Genomic DNA, 16,790 nt, shown 5'->3' with positions numbered 1-16,790 from the left:
CATCTGTCAGGAAGCACACACCGTTTCTAATTGTGTTAAATTTGGATCTATGACCGTAGCAGATCGGGTTAATGTGTTGAAGTCGTTAGATTTGTGCTTTAATTGTTTGCTGAAAGGACATCGCTTGTCAGACTGTAAGTCGATGTACAATTGCCTGTAATGGGGTAGATCATCCAAAAAGTTAGAAAGCTTAAGCTTTAAGCCTGTATCTGCCAAATAATCCAGGCTGTATCATTCTGTACAGATTCGTAAAGGACATAGCATTTTGACATAAAGAATCATTTTTGTAAACTATAATTTGAGGAAAATCGATTTAACTTTAGTAATTTAATTTTTATTTCAATTCAATGAAATGATATACAAGTCTGATTATTAAAATAATCTTTTTTTAGTTGTTTTCATTGAAAAAAAATTATTTACCTTTTTGGCACATGGGAAACATGGCCTACCTGGCTCAGACCAGCTAGCAAAATTCTTTGTTTTGACATTTGTCGAGTTTAGGTTTTGGGTACTTGAGTACTTTCATTGAGAAACCAATCTAATCCTTCTTTCCTAGGCTTAACTTGGCTTGCCATTTGTATGGCGAGCTGTAAGCGGATAAGCCTGGAAACGTCAAAACGCATACAAAAAAAACTGGTTTAGACCGTGATCTACCCCAATAATGGCCGGAATCATGCTCTAAGCCAGTTTTTTGTATGCGTTTTGACGTTTCCAGGCTTATCCGCTTACAGCTCGCCGTACGATTGGCAAGCCAAGTTTTTTCTTCTTCTGAGTAGGTTGGGAGATGTTTATCCTCCTATGGGATGTGACATCCCATAATCAGAGGTTTGACTCCCTTGATAAAGAGGACAGATGTGTCCATTTCTCTGACAGTTTGTTTTTATTTTTTTTTTGTTTAAAGTGCCCGGTTAGTTTCTTAATCCGTTGTGTGAGGATCCCAATGCCTACTACGGGCTCCATAAACTCCTACGATCCAGAAACCTTCTCCTGCGCACGAAATGCACAATATACCGTACATTGATTCGGCCGGCTGTCCTCTATGGTCATGAGTCTTGGACCATGCTCACAGAGGATGCCAATGCACTCGGTGTTTTCGAACGCCGTGTGCTAAGGACGATCTTTGGCGGTATCTTGGAGCACGACGAGTGGAGGAGGAGAATGAACCACGAGCTTGCTGAGCTGTTTGGGGGACCTGACATCCTCACGGTGGCAAAGGCCGGAAGGATACGCTGGTTGGGGCACGTCATGAGGATGCCGGACTCGTGCCCCACCAAAAAGGTCCTCGTCGGCGACCCGTTCGGCACGAGACGCAGAGGAGCGCAGCGAGCCCGTTGGCTGGATCAGGTGGAGCAGAACCTATCGGAGATCGGGTGCAGCAGAGGATGGAGAGCGGCAGCCCTGGATCGAGTCTCCTGGAAACGTATTGGTGACCAGGCCATGTCAGCACGACGTGCTCAACATTAAGAGCGGGCCAAAAAAGAAGAAGAAGAAGAGGATCCCAATTCTTGTTTATGCATGTTCCTTGTTGTGCATGACCCAAGTGCCAAAAACCGATGATTTCATATTGACCTCTCGTTTTTTCATCGTTTCCTCTCGCTCTAATTGAGTGATTTTGGCCGCTCGGGTGCCGCGAAGAGTACTTTTGTTGATGTGGTGATGTAAAATGAGCGATCCGAACGATCCGAGCTAAATTTCCGATCATCCACCGCAACGAGGCCAAATGCAAGAATCGAATGATGAACACACACATGCACACAGTCCTCGTGCAGTCGACAAACTTTGTTTGGAGACAGTGCAAGATGGACGCGTTCAATTAAGTAGTGAAATATAGGTGCGGTGCATTCCGAAAGGTAAATAAAAGAATTGTAAAATGTTCATGGCATATTATTCGCAGCTAATTAAAGTCTTGTGTTACGATTTTCTGTGTTTCAGAGACGAGACACGGAACAATCACACGCCCGGCGAAAGGATTAAGACAGCGTCACCAGCGGCATTCAACAGTGCGGGACGGATTGTCGCGTACCGGCAGAAAAGTGGTAATTTAAGTGCGTTTTCCAGTGAACGTGAAATTTGTGAAACTATGTTACACGAGTGAATAAAGTGCAATTTAGTATTTAAAAAAAAATTGTACTAAAATTATATATGTAGCATTAAGAAAATAAAAAAAAGTTGAAGCGTAGCTATTGTAGTGTACGTCACTGTAGGATAAGAACGAAAAAAACGTTGAAAGAAATCCTTGAAAAAGACCTTGATTGTTTAGTGCAGGCGCACGATCGGAATGCTTCGGGTTCGGTTCGGTTCGGAGCTGAAGTTTCGCTCTGAAAAGTTCGCCCCGAAGATCGATTGCAGATCGGTTTCAGAGTGAAATTTGAGTTACTTTTGCCAGGTGGGGAGCACAACATTATGATTGTTGTTGTGTAGTTTAGTTATTGTAGTTTAAAAAATATATATATATTTTTTTTCCATTAGTTTGTTTTGTGCATTTTATTTGTATTGTTTGTATTTTAGTTTGATTTGGGTTTGTTTGTTTTATACTGTTTATTTTTACTGTTTATTTGTTTTAGTTTTTATTGTTTGTTTTATAATGGTTGTATATAGTTTATTGTTCTATGATTTCCTCTTTTTCCTGTTTTGGGAATTTAGCCCAGGATAAACCCCGAAAAGGTGGAGGACGAAGTTTGTGGTCCAGTTTTGACTAACATCTTGTTCCGATTCACTAGGAGTTGGAAGGATGTTTTGTCAAAAACCTCTGTTTGCAAAGGCAGTGGAGTATTCGAGTGTAGGCATTAAATTGTTGGTCTGAGATGAAGGTTCAGGTACTATGTTGGTGTATGTTGATTTGTGTATGCGTATTGTGTGGTTATAGTAGTAAGTGGTTGGTTAAAATAATACTGTTGGTTACTTTCATATGTTGGGATACAATTTCTGTATCTCTATATTCGGGAAACCCTGTCTTCAATGTGTGCTAATAGTTTAGTTTGGCAACTCTGCTTTGACGGCACAAGAAGCATCTTGGTTGAAACATTTCATGTTATTGTCCAGTTGTACTTGAACATTTGAAGAATAAACATCAGTCGAAGCACAGCTCTCCGAAGTGTCGCGTTAATTTAATGATAGATTCTCATTACCATAATGGTTAGTAAGTAAGTGAGGATAAATAATAACTAAAAATAGGTAAATTGATGAGTAGATGAAGTAGATGAAGTAGATGAAGCAGATAGTAGAGTAGAGTAGAGTTCGTTATGTGTTTTTGGTATTGGAGGTGTTTGGTGTTTGTGTTCTGTTTTTCTGTAATAAGGGTTATAGAGTTATATTGTTCTTTTTGATGAATTGGATAATTTTTTTCCGAGAGTTGCCCGATTTTTCTAGCCAGTTTTCCTTTACGTTTTCTATTGTAATGTCCGTATTTCTCGTGTATTTTAAGCAGTAGAATATTTTGTGTCTCCCCGTGTTAGGGAGTAGGCATTTATCACAGATTCCGTTCTCTTCTATTTTCATTATGCTAAGCCAATATTCGGAGAGATCGTGTCCTGCTATTATTTTGTTTATGGTTTTTACAGGGTTTAACAGTCCAGAACACAACTGTCCACATGATCATAACAACCGACCTTGAGACTTGACACCACTGTCTACCTCTTGTACACACGACAGACGGCGCTTCGCCATTTCGGCTACATGTTTATCATGTACATGCACTGTAGTTGTTTGGATCATTTAGGTCTTTGGTTGGCTTTGGTATGGCTATGATTTTTATTGTTTTTAATTCCTTGCTTATTTTTCCTTTTAGCCACATTTTGTTTGCATCTGCGATAATGTTTTCTAAAGTTTTTGGTTTTAAATGTTTTAGCATTTCACATGTTATTTTATCAATACCTGGAGTAGTGTTATTTTTTCCGATTTATGATATTGTTCCATAGAACTGTGTTGATTAGTTCGTCTTCTTTTTGGTATTGTGGATCTATGTGTAATCTGAATTTGCAGTTTTTTATTTTTTTGTGAAATTTAGTTCCATAAACTTTTTGGCCTGTTCTTCTTCATTGTGGATTATGTTAGATTCCTTGTTGTTTGTATTGTTGTTGTTTATTTTGGCTAGCAGATTCCATGGTTCTTTGGTATTAGTATTGTTATTTATGTTCTTCATATTTTTTTCTATTTGTTGTTCTTTTGCTAGTTTTATTTTTAGTCTGAGGATTGCTGTGGTTTTTTTTAATTCTATAGCGTTTTCTATTCTTCGATTATGGTTAAAAAAATGTCTTGCTTTGTTTCTAATTTCATGTGCTTTTTTATGTCTTCGTTCCACCAGGATTTCAAAGTAAATTTGATTTTTTGTTTGCTATCTTTAATAATTTTTTGGACTATTTTTGTAAAATGTTTTATATTTAGGACGTTTATTTGTTTTTTTTTTTACTTTTTTCTTATTTGTTATGAAAATATCGTTTGGAGGGGTTTTTTGGTTATTTATAGTAATTTCAATTATTTTATGAATACTGGTTCCTATGTGACTGTCTGTTATTAGTTTGTTAGTGTAAGTGCATATGTTTTTGGATATTAAGGTTAGGTCAATGGATGTTTTTCTCTTGTTGTTGTCGGTGGGTATGCGGGTATATTTGTTGTTTTTTAGTATGATAAGGTTTGAAATGTACGCCGTCATCATGTAAGAAATAAATAAATAAGGTTTGAAATGTCTATTTCTTCTAGGATGATTTCCCCTTTGCTATCTATTTGATCGACTCCCCAATATGTGTGATGAGCATTGAAGTCCCTGTTATTATAATGTATTTTTGGCGTTTAATGTTGTGTATTATTTTTGTTAGGGTGTTTTTAATTGTTTGTGGTGTGGTTTGAGGTGCTATGTATATTGATACTATTATGATGTTGTTTGAGTTCATTTGTATCGTGGTTGTTTGTATGTCGTGGTCTGTTTCTTCTGTCACTATGAGTGTTTGAATTTGTTTGTGTTAATAAGATGTTGAACGGCATACTGAATTTAACTAGAATTCTTTTCTGACTAAAGCCAGGTTGAGCAGCCAATAGGGCAACGGTTCTGCGAATTAACAGTGAAAGAATAGAAAGAAAGCTCGTGCAGGGCTTGGGACATCGTGCTCTTTTAGTGAGCGTTCAGTAGCATAGCAGAAGCGATCGGGCAAAGACGTCTCAGACTGTTTAATAATAATAAAAAATAACACAACGTAGGTCCAAGTTTTCTTTTGACTACAAATAAAAAATTGGTTTCGTGAAAAGGACATTACACCAACAATGAGTTTTTTGTATTTCATTTGTTTTTGATGATGATGCACTTCCTACGTAGCCATCATTTCTGTCTGTGCAAATAATATTACATCCTGGTATAGTAATTTTTTTATCATTCTTGGGCCAAGTTTCTTGCAGGCACGCAAGGTGGTAGTTATTTTCGTGTAGTGTGTGAGTTATTTCCTCCCTGTTTCGTTACTTTGAACGTTACTTTGAAGTATTTTTAGGTTTTCCATTTATGGTTTTGATTTTATTTTTCATCCGATTGTTTTTGTTCTACTTTGTTGTTCAGGGAGATGGTTCTCTATCCGTGGTCTCTACTTCTATTTCGTGTATTTCAGAGGCCATCATGAACATTTCTGAGTCATTGAATGTTTGGTCGTTTACTGTATTTTCTTTTTCATTTTCATAATTTTCTTCTGTGTTATCAGTGATTTCTTCGTTTTCGATTGTGTATACTTATTTTTCTGTATTAGTGTTTTTTCGCACAACGCAGGTTAAGATTAACCAGGCAATGAACGTGATGATAGCTTCTTGTGTTAAAAACTATGAGTTTGATGTCAACGTACTGATCACTCCAAAGATTTCTACCGACTTACCACAGAGTACATTTGATGTCGCGAATTGGCACATTCAAGAGAATATCGAATTGTTTTTCATAAGAATAAGAATAAACATCAGAGGAAAGATAGGTTTGTTGATCGGAGCGGAATGGTTTTGGCAGTTGATTGAACCAGATCAGTTGAAATTGGGAGACAATCTGCCAATGTTGACAAAAACTACGTTGGGGGACAGCAGGAGGAGTTTTCAGCAGTGGTGTCCAAGTAATGGCGAAGACATTTGGGAAACGAATGATGATATACTAGCTGCATACTAGCTACTATCGAAGTTTTACAAGATAGAAGCGTGTGATGCAGAGGTTCCAACACGACATGACGATGAAACTATGGCCCATTTTCAAAGTATACACTATCGAGATACTGATGGTAGATTTTTGGTGCATCTTCCATTTAAACCCAAACGAAGCAGCTAAACACCACAGAAAGACGCCTAACAAGACAACCAGAGTTACACGATCAGTACTCCAGATGCATGCGTGAATACATTCAATTGGGTCATATGAGAAAAATTACGCATTCGGAAGAAGACAACGGAAAGGAGTCATACTACATACCATATAATTGTGTCTTGAAACCATCTAGCACAACCACCAAGCTAAGAGTAGTGTTCGACGGATCAGCACCTACATCGAAAGGCATAACACTCAACGATATTTTACGAAAGGGTCCAACAGTACAACGTGAACTGTTTTCAATATTGGGGTAGATCACGCCCTAAGCCAGTTTTTTGTATGCGTTTTGACATTTCCAGGCTTATCCGCTTACAGCTCGTCATACAAATGGCAAGCCAAGTTAAGCCTAGGAAACAAGGATTAGATTGGTTTCTCAATGAAAGTACCCAAGTACCCAAAACCCAAACTCGACAAATGTCAAAACAATGAATTTTGCTAGCTGGTCTGAGCCAGGTAGGCCATGTTTCCCGTGTGCGAAAAAGGTAAACAAATTTTTTTTTACGAAATGCACTGAAAAAGGATTATTTTGATAATCAGACTTGTATATTATTTCAAATACATTGAAATTTAAATCAAATTACTAAACTTAAATTTTCTTGTTTCTCGATTTTTCTCAAATTTTAGTTTCACAAAAATGATCCCTTGTGTCATTCTTTATGTCAAAATGCTATGTCCTTTACGAATCTGTACAAAAAGGTTACAGCCCGGTACCTGGATTATTTGACAGATACAGGCTTAAAGTTTAAGCTTTCTAACTTTTGGGATGATCTACCCCATTGTTAGACTCCAGAAGCTATAGATATGCCATTACTGCTGATATTCCAAAGATGTATCCCGCCGAATTCGAGTTGCACCATCAGACACACAATTTCAGAAGATTTTTGTGGCAACGGAATATCCGATCGACGTGTATAGCGGTGTTCAGACGTATGTAGAAACAGGCGTGAACTAGGCGCGAACGCTGTCAAACGGGCCGTTCACGCTCCGAATCGTTCAACGTACCTGTGAACACCTTCATTTGGTCGCTGTTTCAAATGGGTGGATTTTGATTCAATTTTAATTATAGGATGCCATTTCTGAGGCAAACAAAAGTATACACTAGTTATTTAGTTTTCCATGGAATAAATTAAATATTAAAACAATATTATATTTGAAAAAGCAACCGATGACACTGTTTTTCTTTTATAATTTTAAACGAGTTGAGGAAAACTATTGATAGATTTGAAAAGATATATTTTTTTCTTAATTTTCACTAGAATATTTCATCCGATTTGGATCACGCATTAAAAAGTTATTTAATTTTAAAGTTGGCCGTAAACGGTTCGATGGCAGCGTCGCGCTTCATTTTTCCTGCATTGCAGGATATGGCGCGACGTCGCGCTAGCGTGAAATCTGACAGCGTTCACGCTCGCCTGCTTCTACATACGTCTGAACACCGCTTATGAGTTGCAAACGGTGACTTATGGTTTGACGTATTCACCGTTCCTTGCAACTGTATCTGTTGTGTAAATTATTACGCTTTGCATCGGTCAGTGTAAACGCATACGTCAAGCTCGTCGATCGCATGACGTAAACGGGTTAAGAGCCAACGAGCTAACAGTTACATGAAAAATTAAACCAGTTGCGAACAATCCAGAAGACCACGAGGTTTGAACTTCCGTTAAACATAGTGCTGTTTGAGAAAACCCGTGTTCTACACTACAGGTATTGCTCTGTGTATGCCTCATATTTTATCTAACGTTCGTCGTTTATTTATTCATCATCGTTTTATGTTTCAAAACAAAGGTAAGTTAATAGAATTTTTGTTTATTACGAAAATCATGTAGTATAGTTTGGTTGCAGCAAAATGGAAAACATGCTTATCAACGAGAAGCAGTTGATCGACATAGTCGAAAATATTCCTTTGATATGGGATGTGCGTAATCCAGACTACTCTAATCGCAGGAAGGAAAAAGAAACTTGAGAAACAATGTTGCAAACTGTAGACCGCCGCGTCACCCTGTAGTTAGCTCTTCAATTGGTTTGGTTGTGTTTCAGTTTCGTTCCCATGCTCACGGATAATCCACCCGCTGGTTAATCACGCCCCGTATAATCGATATTCTGTTGTATTTTTCATACCGCATATCTCCGAGTCCGCGTATAAGAGGAACCGCACATCTAGGGGACTGTCTTGTACCAAAAATGACGTTTGACTCTTGATCCGAACGGACGTGTGAAGTTTTATAACAAACGAAACAGTGTTTTAAGACTCTTGAGTACTTGTGTGCATAAGTGTTACGTGTTGGTCTTGCATCGTACTTTTTTTGAATAGACTTTTTTTGTACTTTTCGTACTTTTTTGAATAGATATTTACATCGTGCAATCAAAACAAAGCATGGTATGTTTCAACTAACCAGACCAACATGCTTTTGCATTTTGCCAGTTATGATTGTTAGCTAGGCAGAAAGAGAAAACCTGTTGGTTTTACTAGTTGGGGTTCTATGCTTGTTCAAACTGGTATTATCAAGGTACTCATTGCGCAAAAATGAGTATTTATTTGCGATATTCTGTAACCGTGTGCAAGTTTGAAAAACAAGAAACTGGCAACGACTCATTCAAAGTTGCCTGTTCAACGAACAGCGCGTATTGAAAATTGGTTGCCGGAAATCCCCAAAATTCCTAGAAATGCGACCTAATTGACATAGGCATACCAGCCAAGTTTTAACCGAGTGAACCATAAAGAAAAAAACCATACTCATTTGAAACTTATCGAATTTGTGTTGTTTTTTTTACTTTACAAAGGTAATTTCAAATTATAATTTCATGATTGGGGCGGCCCGATGGCATGATGGTAGCGGCGCCGGTCTTCACACGGCAGGACCGTACCAAAATCCCATCCGGACCAATTCCCCGTACGCAAGACTGACAATCCAACTACGGGTAAATAAAGTCACAGAAAGCCAGATATGGCAGGTCAACCTCTTGAGGTTGTTGTTGCCGATAAAGAAGAATTTCATGATTAGACATAATAGTGTATTTTCGTTGATAAATTTACAGCAAAATGCAGCTCTCCACCAACTGGAAAAGGCGCCTACTTTCCTTGAAGGAAAAGTTTTGACTTTTTGCTAACTATGAAAAGGGTGCAGCTGTTTCCATTCTTGCGGCAATATACTGTGCGGATTCAGACTGTGAGTAAAGGTAAATTGATATCATTAAACAAAAATCAACACTGGAATGTTTTTTTAGAGAGTGTGACAACTCAGCTGGCCCATCGAGGCGAAAATCTATGAAAGTATCTACCCATGAAAAGGTAGATATAGCCCTCCTTACCTGGTTTAACCAGAAAAGAGCAAATGGCATACCAATTAGTGGCCCTATATTGATGGAAAAGGCTAAATTCTTTCGTGCTAGTATGGGCAATGAAAAGAATTTTAAAGCACCAACTGGATGGCTACGAAGATTTAAAGAAAGTTACGGAATCATAATGTTATGAAATCAGATGCTTTCACAAGGGCAAATACTTAGACAAATAGAAATACAAATAGAGCAACATTTTTAACCCCAATGTAACCAGCTTGATTCAGCCCATAGGACATCAATCCTTACATCGATCCTTACATCTCTTTTAAACCAAGACGACCAGGTGTAAGGTTTTTGGATGAAAATGACAATTTTTGATACGTTATTCGCATTATCAAATGCTTGGAAGGAAATCCAAAAAATTACCTTGCTAAGTTCTTGGTACAATATACTGCCAGATTATGTGGCAGTAGTCAGTACAGAACAAAATGATCAGGAAGAAATAGATAATATTACCAAAACTATGCACAAGCTATCATGTTTTCAAAACGTGTTTGAGGAAAACATAGATGAATAGATGTTGGTTGATGCAAACGATCACGGTTATGATTTTAAAAGTGACTCTGATATTATAACAGAGACGGTGAAGAGCAACGAAAACAAAATGTCACCAGGTTCAGAAGAAGGTTCCACTCTTGAAGCAATTGATTTACTTACTGCTAAGGCATATACAGATGAGTTAATGTAGTTTATGGATAAAAAAGAATTTAATTATAATGATAAAGTAGCCCTAAGAAAAATAAGAGCAGATATCATATCAATGATACAGAAAGCTGCAGTGCAAACTAAAATAACAGATTTTACCCAATAAATAATGTGAAATTAAAAAAAAATAGTTTATCTTTATAAATTTTAATTCCAAATATTTTAGTGCATAATGTTGTTCTTAAAAATATTACAAACATTCTATAATTTGGATTAATAAATGTTTCTGCAGGCATTTTGTGTTAACCATTACCATTTACCATTACAACCTGAAGCCATTACACGTCCGTCAAAAGAAAGTAGGTGGGTGAAAGACACGAATCGAATCGAAACCCATCATTGTTTCTTTTTCAAGTAGAACAATTCATCTAGAGGAGCTAAACAAAATCTTGCATATTAACTTCACCTCCGTGAAATGAGGACGTTTCCAGCCTCGACGAAGTAAAGTGCTATAATGGCTAAATTGCCTGCACTTTAGCCATGGTACAAAGCACTGCGCCATAAATACACGGTGCACCAAGTGTGACGACTACCATCGAACCTCCCAGTGTGCAAAGGAGATAGGTTTAAGTCAAATGTGTGCTAACTGTAAGGATAGCCACAGTCCTTACAACCGGAAGTGCCCTGTTCGATTGGCATTTCGCATTCCTTCCTTCAAAAGCGTAACCTGTCGCAGACAGCAATTCGCTTATCTCCGATTCCAGCAAGGTCTTCGTGCGAACAACCGTTGGCTTGGGTAGAACAAAGCCGTATTGATAGCAAAGCATTGATAGGTCTCAATGCGCACCTCTGCTGCAGCCCTAGCTATCCTAATCGTCAATAGCAGATCCAGTTGCCTAAACTACAACGGCAACTGAAATAAAATTAGCGGCAGCTTCATCAGCAACACCAGCAACCTCAGCTGTCACAACGAAATCAGCAGCTGATGCCGTGCTGATGTCCCGACTACCATTACGGCGCTGTCATCGAACCACCTGCCAGTGAAACTAAACATCAACGCACCAGGGACACAAGTAAGTAGACTACGGCGGAACTACCGCGAAGCTGATTGGTAACGTTTCCAACGACATATGGGGGGCACAACATCGACCCATCCTCTCCCTCTTCATTCATGTTTAATGACCTCAAGAAAAAACGCAGACCAACCCTACCCCTAAAACGCATTTTCAATGCCATGCTGAAGCATGTCAGCTACAGGACTGTCCTCCTGTTGACTAGTATATTCAACAAATGCCTGTAGTTGGGTTTATTCCCTCACACGTGGACATTTTCCAAAGTTGTTACCATACAAAAACCCGTTAAGGATTCATGTTTAGGATATAGCAATGGCAGCAATGACAATGGCAGGCACTAGTCTAGCACTCTATGACACTAGTCTAGCGGATGACACAACTATAATCTATTCAAATCAAACTCTGAGCAATCTCCGAGACGGGCTCCAACGAGGTTTTGAAACCTTAGTCGGTTACTTCAAGGATTAGAAATATGTGGGGAGGATTGAGGAATAGGGGGAGATTGAGCTCCCACAACATCGACACTAAAGTTGACACTAAAACAAGTTCCTAATATCATTATGAATTTGACTCCTCGTTACTCTTCTAGAGAATTACATGGAAAAACAGGGTTTGAGTTGATTGCTTAATAATTGGTCAAATTGCAGCACAAATGTAATCAGTTGGATTCTGAAGTGCTCTAAAATCTCTTCAACATTCGTTAATCTACTAGGTATGTTAGGATAAGACCAAGAATAAGATAATTTTTAAGTTAGATTATAAGTTAGTTAAAACTGTTGTAGCTATTTTTCCGTTATGTTCTTTTATTTTTAAATTAATTTCGGATACTAGTATTCTTAAGCCTTCATTCTGTTTACAGATAGCTGTAAACATTTCGCTTAGAGAAAAGACACATACGACTGTTTCTACACAGTTAGCGATTGTCGCAATTGCGATTGCGACTTTTGTTTGACTATACATGGGTCGACACAACGCGACATTTCGCTTTTTTGTATAGAGTTTGACAAAGTCGCAATCGCAATTGCGACAATCGCTAACTGTATAGAGACAGTCTTAGACTCCTCTAATCAAATCGATTTCAACCCAGAAACCAAAAATCCAAGATTTAACACCAATAGGAAGTATAACTTGTTAGCTTGTAAAAATTTATTAATTAATGAAGCCTTTGCTAATAATATTCTAATTATGGGATTGCCTGTACTCGCAACTAGCGGGAACGGATTCATGTTACCCGAACGGTTTGGTAGCGCTATCGCCCTACCTTCGCGGGGACTGCAAAACCGTCTATCGCGTGACACTATCTTTTTTCAGACTTTGTTAAGACGTAGAAATTAGCAATACGCCGTTCTTATGAAATGCCGTTGGCCGTTCTTATTGAATAAAAAAAAAACGTTGAAATTGTACAATATTTCACCTCATCGTAACAAGAGGATCAATAACACAATGCAAACGATAATATAAACGCGCCCAATGTAGTTTGCATATTTCGAAAGGATTATAAAATTTATACCTACCTTTTGTACCCTCACTGAATGTACCGAAATCCTTTGATCAAAAAGAATTTGACCAGAAACCAACATATTGCCAGCACAGCCTTAGGAACATTCTTCAGTACCGCTAAACCAAACCACGCAATTAGTTCACACACCAACACAATGATACCTGATCTTGTTGTAATATACATTAAAATGTACGCCGTCTAGGAACCAAAATAAATGATTTATACACTGCCGTTTTGTCCTGTTGTTTTGTCATTGTAGTATTAGAGAACCATGGCTATCGATATTTTATCTGAGTAACTTTTTTCAACTAACGGGGTCACCGGCTTAAGGAAAAGCAAAACTACACACATTGTTTGACAGCAGGCGTTGCTATAATCGTCGGTTCCCAGATCATCCGAACGTGTTTGGCCAGGCCGCCTAGAACGGCTTGATGTCATCCGTTGAAATGGGTTTGACGATGCGTTTGTTGATGTTTTACGACCAACCCATCTTGTAGCTCAACCATTAGTCAAAGTTTGGTGCAATCTACTCTTTAAAAATTTATTCACAAATCATCCGTAACCTTTTTTTGATCTGAGCCTGACGCTGTTCAAACTAAACGTACCAAACCGCGTCGGATCGCATCAGACCGATTTTTGTATGGAATTGACAGCATGCTGTGCTATAATCTATCGACTCAAACTGTGTGTGTGTAGTTTGGTTGTGAAAGTCGAGTAAGTTTATAGCACAAAATCTATTTAAAATGGTGTACAATTGACTTCAAATAGCTTCCTTTGTTATATAAAACATTTGTTTTTAGTTTATTATAATGTATTCTTTTAAATATACGCGAATTTTTCCCGGGTTATAGCGGTACGCTATAATAGCGTATCTCGGGGAATACCTGTACACGTATCAAACCGCGTCAGTTCGCAACAGGCAGTTTTTTGTATGGAATTGACAGTTGGCAACAGTCTGTACCATAAACCGATGAGTGTCCACACTGTGTATGCAATTGGGCTGTAATAATTTTGTAAGCACCCTGTGATATATTTTTCCATAAAAGTGTTATCGAACTGTCTAAAACTATGTCCGGTTTGACGTGCATGTGTGAGCAATGGCAGCAGCTGCATGCTTTCGGACCGGTTGCCAACATTTGTTTGTTTACAAGTTTTGATGATTTCTGCATATTAGCTTAACGATAGTACAAATATTCTTTTACGATGGCGAACGTTCTATTAAGTGAAGCTGAAAAAACATACATCTTTCATGGAATACAGGTAATATACCGCCCTACACGATTTAATATGCGTGATATTTACGAATTGTTCAACTTAACGTTTAGAAAAACCTCCGAAATGATGGGCGCACTAATCGCGAGTACAGACCAATGGAACTTGAATCGGAAATAGTTGTTCATGCTGCCGGTTCGGCTCGGCTCCGAATGGCCAACACGGATATACTGGTAGGTGTAAAAGCTGAAATCGACACACCTCACCCTGACCGACCCAAAGAGGGCAAGCTTGACTTTTTCATCGATTGCTCTGCGAACGCCGCACCCGAGTTCGAAGGCCGTGGAGGTGAACAGTTGGCTACGGAGATATCAAATACCCTGGCCAAAGCATACGAATCGCGGAAAGGTTTCGATTTGTCCGGTTTGTGCATAATGGCCAAACACCAGTGCTGGAAATTGTACGTAGACGTCCTAATATTGGAGTGTGGAGGAAATTTGTTTGATGCAGTGTCGTTAGCCGTGAAAGCAGCGCTATTTAACACAAGAATTCCACGCGTCTCAACTGCAATGCATGACGGTGGTGCAATGGATTTAATACTTTCCGACGATCCGTACGATTGTGAACGTTTAGACGTCGCAGCTGCGCCTATTCTAGTGACAGTTTGCAAGATCGGTGACCAGTGCGTCGTGGACCCATCGGCCGAAGAGGAAGAATGCTGCGTTGCAAGTGTAGCGATCGGCGTTTCTAGCAGTCCGAATGGAGTGCAATCGATAACCACGGTGCACACCGCAGGCAAGGGATCGATCCGCTTAGATACGCTTAAGAAGTGCTTCGATACGGCAACCAGCGTTGGTGCAACGCTTAACCACGCACTGATGTGTGCACTTAAGCAGGATGAGCAAAGAAATTCCAAGGGCCTAGGCAAACGCGAAATTGTTGGCTTTTTGAAATAAACACATGAAGTTGCAAATATTGTTTTTTTTTTGTTTTGTAACCAGTACATTCGTGAAATTTAATTATGGATTTACAGTGCTTTGTCGTTTGTGCTAAACGAAATCTCCCTTCTGTCTTCCTTATTACCGTATCCACTTGCGATACATCACAAATCCGCCGGCTATTAGAAAGATACCAAGCTTCATCATTTTTACAAAGGTTCTTTGGTCCTTATTTGGTGGTATTATAAGCATAACTGGCTTTGGGATGGAGAGTTTGTGCATGGTTTTAATATGAAGTTGCAAATCATCTACGGACGCCCGAAGTTCAATTAACTGTAAGTTCAAATCGGCACATTGTTTAGTGGTAAGAAAAGCTTTTCGACCATGTCCTCCGGTTAACTGCTTCGTATACACCAAGGATGCATGTATGATGGTCAAATGTTTAAGTATATTCCCAAGTGCTTCCAAAATGTCGTAGAAGCTGAAACCATAAACAAGGTAAATGTATTATTAATCGAAACATATACCCGACAGTTAATCTACAGAATGTACTCACTCTAGAATGCGTTGTTTTTCCATCGTCCATACACTGTTCTTGGACCACTTTTTTTGATGAAAATCGTACAACCCCAGCAGTATGCGCTTTCGTTCAATCGGGTACTTGAGGCCAAGCTCACGCAACCTTTCATCGGTAAGCGTGAGAAATTCGAATAGATTCAATCCCGGCTCAACGAAATGGCGAAGCTTTGCTTCGCTATTCATACCAACCAACATCGCGCCTAGGTCAGGGTAATAGCCGGGCGGATTGTCGTTCTGTATGTCGTGAATAAAGTTACGATAGTTGCTGTAACATAAGTAATTGGATGGTATCTCGAACTGTTTTTGCTCCGGTGGGAACAGCTCAGCAATGTCTAGAAAGTTGTTGTGCATTGCACACTGTCTTGGTGTGTAGCCCTGCTTATTGACCGTATGAGTTGGAGCTCCGGCACGTAGCAAGACCTTTACCACCTCCAACCGATTGTTATTGACCGCATGGAACAGCGCCTACAACGAAATCAAAACCCACAAAATTACACATCATGCTGAGGATGAGCGCTGGTTCATTATTTGTAGTTGCTGTACCGTGTTTCCCTCATTATCGATAGATAGCAGCGAAGATTCGGCCACGATTTCTTTCACTACGTTCAGATGACCTTCCTTACAGGCAAACATGAGCGGCGAGTATCCGTATTGATCCAACATACCGATAATGGCGCCGTAATCGAGCAGCAACCGCACGATCTGATACACGCAATCCGATGCTTGTGGTGAGCTGCATGCAATCATGAGAGCGGTCTGCAGCCCATACTCCCGATTCACGTCAAGCTGTTGCTCTTGCACGAGATACTTAACTATTGTTAACTTGGCTTCGTAACAGGCATAAAATAGTGCCGGCCAACCCTGACGCAGCTCTCCACCAGAACGCAAAAACTCATTTTGTTTCATAATGCGTTTCGTTTCTTCCAGATTATCGTCCAGAACAGCATTATAGAGCATCGTGTCATCATCTTCCTGGATCGTCATAAAGGCGCTATTTTCCTGGTGGGATGCGAGAATAGTTAGTCAACAAACACCAACAGCTAAGCTAATTTTACATAGAATAATGAATCGATTCATTACAATTGCAGTAACCTGTTTCCCGGTAGGTGAACTATAGAAATATCCAAATTCTTCGAAATCATCCTCATCGGAATCCTCGTAACCCGCCGGTCGGTACATGC

At 39.2% G+C, this 16,790-nt stretch overlaps 2 protein-coding genes across 2 annotated transcripts; one reads left to right on the top strand and one right to left on the bottom strand.

The window, feature by feature from the left end:
* Positions 1 to 14,083: 14,083 nt before the first annotated feature.
* LOC128707531 (exosome complex exonuclease RRP42) lies at positions 14,084 to 15,048 on the top strand. Its single transcript, XM_053802487.1, has 2 exons — positions 14,084 to 14,140; positions 14,206 to 15,048. Exons 1-2 carry the CDS (start codon positions 14,084 to 14,086, stop codon positions 15,046 to 15,048), a joined length of 900 nt encoding a protein of 299 aa, XP_053658462.1.
* Positions 15,049 to 15,171: 123 nt separating this feature from the next.
* LOC128708600 (ankyrin repeat, SAM and basic leucine zipper domain-containing protein 1) lies at positions 15,172 to 16,788 on the bottom strand. Its single transcript, XM_053803579.1, has 4 exons — positions 16,702 to 16,788; positions 16,153 to 16,608; positions 15,587 to 16,074; positions 15,172 to 15,511 (listed from the first exon to the last, which is right to left on the bottom strand). The coding sequence occupies exons 1-4, from the start codon at positions 16,786 to 16,788 to the stop codon at positions 15,172 to 15,174; spliced, it is 1,371 nt and encodes a 456-aa protein (XP_053659554.1).
* Between the last annotated feature and the right edge of the window lie 2 nt (positions 16,789 to 16,790).

The sequence above is a fragment of the Anopheles marshallii genome, chromosome 2, assembly GCF_943734725.1.
Source record: "Anopheles marshallii chromosome 2, idAnoMarsDA_429_01, whole genome shotgun sequence".
Classification (NCBI taxonomy): Eukaryota; Metazoa; Arthropoda; class Insecta; order Diptera; family Culicidae; genus Anopheles; species Anopheles marshallii.
Note: the sequence above shows the minus strand (reverse complement) of the source record. Positions and strands in the feature narration are given on the sequence as shown.

Bases quoted from the DNA above. Each gene is read 5' to 3' on its own strand.
- LOC128707531 (XM_053802487.1), top strand. From the start codon at position 14,084: ATGGCGAACGTTCTATTAAGTGAAGCTGAAAAAACATACATCTTTCAT. The intron at 14,141-14,205 runs GTAATATACCGC...CTTAACGTTTAG, and splicing joins ACATCTTTCATGGAATACAG to AAAAACCTCCGAAATGATGG.
- LOC128708600 (XM_053803579.1), bottom strand. From the start codon at position 16,788: ATGTACCGACCGGCGGGTTACGAGGATTCCGATGAGGATGATTTCGAA. The intron at 16,609-16,701 runs GTTACTGCAATT...GCATCCCACCAG, and splicing joins GTTCACCTACCGGGAAACAG to GAAAATAGCGCCTTTATGAC. The intron at 15,512-15,586 runs GTGAGTACATTC...TTATGGTTTCAG, and splicing joins GAAAAACAACGCATTCTAGA to CTTCTACGACATTTTGGAAG.